General features: G+C 43.4%; 1 protein-coding gene across 1 annotated transcript; it reads right to left on the reverse strand.

Annotated features, from left to right (window-relative positions):
* Positions 1-516: 516 nt before the first annotated feature.
* Positions 517-2,736, reverse strand: LOC311260246 (uncharacterized protein). Its single transcript, XM_084357851.1, has 4 exons — positions 1,579-2,736; positions 1,381-1,501; positions 1,188-1,296; positions 517-1,085 (listed from the first exon to the last, which is right to left on the reverse strand). Exons 1-4 carry the CDS (start codon positions 1,655-1,657, stop codon positions 960-962), a joined length of 435 nt encoding a protein of 144 aa, XP_084213977.1. The 5' UTR covers positions 1,658-2,736; the 3' UTR covers positions 517-959.
* Between the last annotated feature and the right edge of the window lie 3,098 nt (positions 2,737-5,834).

Here is a 5,834-nt window from a genome sequence, read left to right on the forward strand (position 1 = left end):
AACGCACTTATTTTAACCCAAAGTGTCTTTTCCTGAACCAAACCACAACCACAAACTGACAACTGACAAAGTCTTTATATATGATATGTATGTATGTGTGTGTGTGTGTGTGTAACAAGGTCAATTATACAGCAAGTAATATGTGTAACAGAGTTATATATTTATATGTAATTTGTTGTATTATAATTACACAAAGTGTGTAAATAGTTAGGAGCTGACACGTCAGGCCTCCAGAGTCAGTATGTTGGAGGCTCAGGTCCTGAACCCCGACGTTCGTTGTTCTGGGTGTCTCATATATATTGTTTCCACGTCAGCCTCTCCCCTTTCTGCTGCTGTGCTTCACACGAGAGGAAAGCCGTGTGTTAGCCACGCTATTACAAGTTTGTTCGCTAGCTGCAATGTATCGTGAATATGCTGAAATATTTCTGAATCATTTAAATTGTGTAGGATTTGAAGTTTAAGGGCTTTTAACTGACTGGAGGATTTTTGTTATTCATCTGTTGTCAGAATAAACGGAGATCTGCTATGAGAGCATGTCCAACATGTTGAAACTGGTGAATCCATCCTGAGGGAGCAGTGGGCCGGTTCACACCCAGGGACCGACTCCAGATCTGAGGCAGCACCTTTGGTCCAGGACACTGACAGGAGGATCAACCTAATGTGCATGTTCTGATGGCGAGGGAGGACGAGGACCTGGAGGAAACCCAAGCAAGCACCAGAAGGACATGCATCCCTTTTTTTATTGCATTTTATTTAGTCTTTTTCCTCATGATTCACTGTCTTTGCACCAGTATGTTGTGTCCTGTTGTGTTTGTGCAGCACATTGTAACTCCAGCTTCAACAGATGCTATAGAAATAAAGACTCTCTCGTCCCTCCGGTGGAATAAAAATGACACAACACCTTCTTTGAGTTTTCACATTTATTATCTGATCAGCAGATCAACTTCAGCTTCTCATGTTTACTGATTCATCATGCGACCAGACGCCGAGTGACAGTTATCAAAGAGGACATGGTAGTTGGAGCCGCCGACCGCCACAAAGTCGCCGTCGGTCTTGCTCCCCTCGAAGTCCACTACTCGGACAACCTGTGAAGAGAGAAACAGCAGGAAAAGCAGAAGAGTTGGACCCACTGATAATGTTTCTTTGATTATATAAACGTATTTTTGGGAAATAAAAGAAAGCTTTACCGTCCAGTCGGAGCCCATGTTTCGAGCGGTGGTCACCACCGTCTGAGAGGAGATGCCGAAGTTAGCTCCTTTATGGATGAGCCACTGAGAGTCGTCACCCAGCGTCACTCTGAAACAAAGAAGAAGACGCTGGTGACTCACAACATGCTGACAACACAAACATGTGATGTCAGCTCAGAGTGTGTGGACTGACCTGACTCCAGAGTGGCTCAGCGGTCCCAGGTTGAATGAACTGGAGCCCAGCGGCTGTTTCATCAACTCAGCTTTGTGAACTGGAGAGTTGTAGAGTCGCGTCAGCTCCGCGCCTGTCAGGTCTGAAACAGCAGCACATCAGGTTCATGTGAGCAGGAAGTCTTTAAACCACGTTACTACAGATGAACACGGGACTCACAGCCTTCAGACCAGGACTCCACAGAAACAGGCAGCAGAGTCAGAACCAGAGCACAGACGAGCCTCCTGAAGGAACACATGTTGGATTATGATCTGATCCCAGTCACAGCCCAGAGACACAGACAGGCGAGGTTTTATAGAGTCCTGACCCTCCTTCCTGTTTGGACCCAGTCATCATTCACACCCCGTCTGACCCAGTTACCGTCAGTGTTGGTCGCCTGGCAGGCTGCATCTGTTATTTCCACACTTTTGGCTGAAAACACGCCAGATTTCCTGACATCAGGGGCCACATCTGCAGTGTGTCAGAGGGGACATCAGCGTTTGTTTTATCTTCGGAAATTGTCCAGTTTTAACATTGACAAAACTATGCTCAGGCTATTTTATCGAGCTTTTATTGAGTCTGTGTTATCTTTTGCCCTGGTTTGGTAATCTGTCACTACAGGACAAAAATTCCCTGAACCAGATTATCAAATGGGCTGGTAGGATAATTGGTGAGCCTCAACTCACCATGGCAGCACTCTGACACACATCTGCAGCCTAAAGCCAGCGCTATTCGTAATGACTGCTCACATCCCTTGCATGGCGAGTTCCAGCTCCTTCGCTCTGTCGTATTGTGGCAGGACAAAACGGGACAGAAGTAGCTTCATACCCACAGCAACTGTAATGCTGAATAGTAAAGCCACAAGGTGAACTTGTTCATATTGAACTTACTTTGCCCCGGGGACATGTAGAAGCACTTTTCTTTTCTTTTCTTTCTTTTTTTTTCTATGTAGAAGCACTTTTCTACTTATTTCTATGACCATGTATTTTGATTATGTTGTGTTTTGTCTCTCATGATGTCTGGGTGTGGCTGTTTTTTATATTGGGATTGCCGAGTGCCTGTCTGCACAACAAATTTACCAGCTGGTATTAATAAAGAACCCTTGAACCTTGAACATCTGCATTACGAGACTCTCACAGTGGACTTTCCCTCCAGAGACTGTGGTTTGTGTCCCGTAAGACCAAGAGTCAAAGGTGACTCGTTTTAAAGTGATGTAATGTAAGTTCACCTGAGTAACTGATGCAAGTTACTGTGTCGCTCACCTGAACGCACTTATTTTAACCCAAAGTGTCTTTTCCTGTGTTTATATATGATTGCTAGCTGCAATGTATCGTTAGGCATCCAGGCAGGCAGTGAATGAATGAATAGATGAATGAATGAATCTGTCAATAAATAAATCAATAAATGAATAGATTTTATTTTAATTTCATTTTAATGAATGAATAAATGAACGAATGAATGAATAAATGAATGAATGAATGAATGAATAAATGAATGAATGGATGAATGAATAAATGAATGAATGGATGAATGAATGAATGAATGGATAAATGGATGAATGCATGAATAAATGAATGAATAAATGGATAAATGAATGAATACATTTGGCAATAAATAAATTAATAAATTGATACACTTTATTTCAATTTCATTTTAATGAATGACTAAATGGATAAATGAATGAATAAATGAATAAATCAATGAATAAATGATAAATGAATGAATTAATAAATGAGTGAAATAATAAATGAATGGATAAATGAATGAATGAATGAAAGAATGAATGAATAAATGGGTACATGAATGACTAAATGGATAAATGAATGAATAAATGAATGAATTAATAAATGAGTGAATGAATACATTAAGTGAATAAATGAATGAATGAATGAATGAATTAATGGATAAATGATAAATTAACTAATAAATGAATGAATGAATGAATGAATAAATTAATTAATTAATGGATAAATGATAAATTAACTAATGAATGAATGAATGAATGAATAAATGAATAAATGAATAAATGAATAAATAAATAAATGAATGAATGAATGAATGAATGAATGAATGAATGAATGAATACATAAATAAAGAAATAAACCAGTCCAACCCTCATCATGGTCAGAACTCAGGTGTTTCCTGGAGGGTTTGGCTTCAGAGCTCTCTGGAGGGCCACAGCAGCTTCCTTGAGCTCATTACGATGCTTCTGCTTGGTTTTTTCTTTGAACTTATCTTGAAGTTGCACCGGTCTTCTCTTGCTCTCTGCCTGTTGTGCTTAACCCTAACAATCTTCTAAAGGCTCATGAGCTTCCTCGCTGATGTCCTCCTCCATCTCCTCCTCTATCTCCTCCTCAGTCTCCTCTTGAGAAGAAATGTTCTCAGAGAGATGACTCTTTGGGGTCCACGGAGAGTCCAGGGGAGGCAGGGAGAAAAGTCCTCCTAATCTGTGTTCCTCCATTTTGTCATCTTGAAGAAACAGAACTTGTTTGTTCTGACTGGAGGGCTGATCCTGAACCTGGTCCTCAACCTCATCTGAAAACTCCTGAACCTCATCTGTAAACTCCTGAACCTCCTCTTTGATGTCGTCCTCTAGAGCTTCCTGAAGACCAGAAGATTCCTCTGATCTGACCGTTAGTGCCTTGATTGGGGCACACTGAGCCTCGTCAAGCGCTGCTGCTTCTTCGAGCTGACTAGAGGACGCTGCCAGATCATTCTGGAGCTTCTCAATCACCTTCTTGTGCTCTCCAAGGTCAGCTGTCATTTCACTGATTGGGACTTTCAGCTTTGTGTTTGTCTGCTGGAGCTCGCTCTGTGACTCCTTCAGATCGGCCACTTGTGTGGTCATTAACTCCATTTCAACATAAAGACTGTTGTTCTCAGCCTGCTCCTTCTCAATGGCCTCCTCAAGTCTGCTGTGAGCTTCTGCATCGTCCTGAAGCAGGTTTTGATGGAGCTGACACTTGTTTAGGGCGGCCTTGAGTTCATCTCGCAGCCGATTGTTCTCAGAGGCCAGGTGTTGGTTTTCCTGAGTCTCAATCTGAAGCTCGTCTTCAAAGTCTTCTGGATACTCAGACTGCAGGAACTCTAAGATGTCCTCCACAGCTTCGTCCATCAATTTCTCATTCACTTCTTCTGAAGGCTGATGAGCTTCCTCGCTGATGTCCTCCTCAATCTCCTCCTCTATCTCCTCCTTTATCTCCTCCTCAATCTCCTCCTCAGTCTCCTCTTGAGAAGAAATGTTCTCAGAGAGATGACTCTTTGGGGTCCATGGTGAGTCCAGGGGAGGCAGGGAGAAAAATCCTCCTAATCTGTGTTTCTCCATTTTGTCATCTTGAAGAAACAGAACTTGTTTGTTCTGGCTGGAGGGCTGATCCTGAACCTGGTCCTCAACCTCATCTGAAAACTCCTGAACCTCGTCTGTAAACTCCTGAACCTCCTCTTTGATATCGTCCTCTAGAGCTTCCTGAAGACCAGAAGATTCCTCTGATCTGACCGTCAGTGCCTTGATTGGGGCACACTGAGCCTCGTCAAGCGCTGCTGCTTCTTCGAGCTGACTAGAGGACGCTGCCAGATCATTCTGGAGCTTCTCAATCACCTTCTTGTGCTCTCCAAGGTCAGCTGTCATTTCACTGATTGGGACTTTCAGCTTTGTGTTTGTCTGCTGGAGCTCGCTCTGTGACTCCTTCAGATCAGCCACTTGTGTAGTCATTAACTCCATTTCAACATAAAGACTGTTGTTCTCAGCCTGCTCCTTCTCAATGGCCTCCTCAAGTCTGCTGTGAGCTTCTGCATCATCCTGAAGCAGGTTTTGATGGAGCTGACTCTTGTTTAGGGCGGCCTCGAGTTCATCTCGCAGCCGATTGTTCTCAGAGGCCAGGTGTTGGTTTTCCTGAGTCTCAATCTGAAGCTCGTCTTCAAATTCTTCTGGATACTCAGACTGCAGGAACTCTAAGTTGTCCTCCACAGCTTCGTCCATCAATTTCTCATTCACTTCTTCTAAAGGCTCATGAGCTTCCTCGCTGACGTCCTCCTCCATCTCCTCCTCTATCTCCTCCTCTATCTCCTCCTCAGTCTCCTCTTGAGAAGAAATGTTCTCAGAGAGATGACTCTTTGGGGTCCACGGAGAGTCCAGGGGAGGCAGGGAGAAAAGTCCTCCTAATCTGTGTTCCTCCATTTTGTCATCTTGAAGAAACAGAACTTGTTTGTTCTGGCTGGAGGGCTGATCCTGAACCTGGTCCTCAACCTCATCTGAAAACTCCTGAACCTTGTCTGTAAACTCCTGAACCTCCTCTTTGATGTCGTCCTCTAGAGCTTCCTGAAGACCAGAAGATTCCTCTGATCTGACCGTTAGTGCCTTGATTGGGGCACACTGAGCCTCGTCAAGCGCTGCTGTTTCTTTGAGCTGACTAGAGGACGCTGGCAGATCAATTTGG

This window comes from Pagrus pagrus (assembly GCF_965226575.1).
Source record: "Pagrus pagrus genome assembly, chromosome: 7".
Taxonomy (NCBI): Eukaryota; Metazoa; Chordata; class Actinopteri; order Spariformes; family Sparidae; genus Pagrus; species Pagrus pagrus.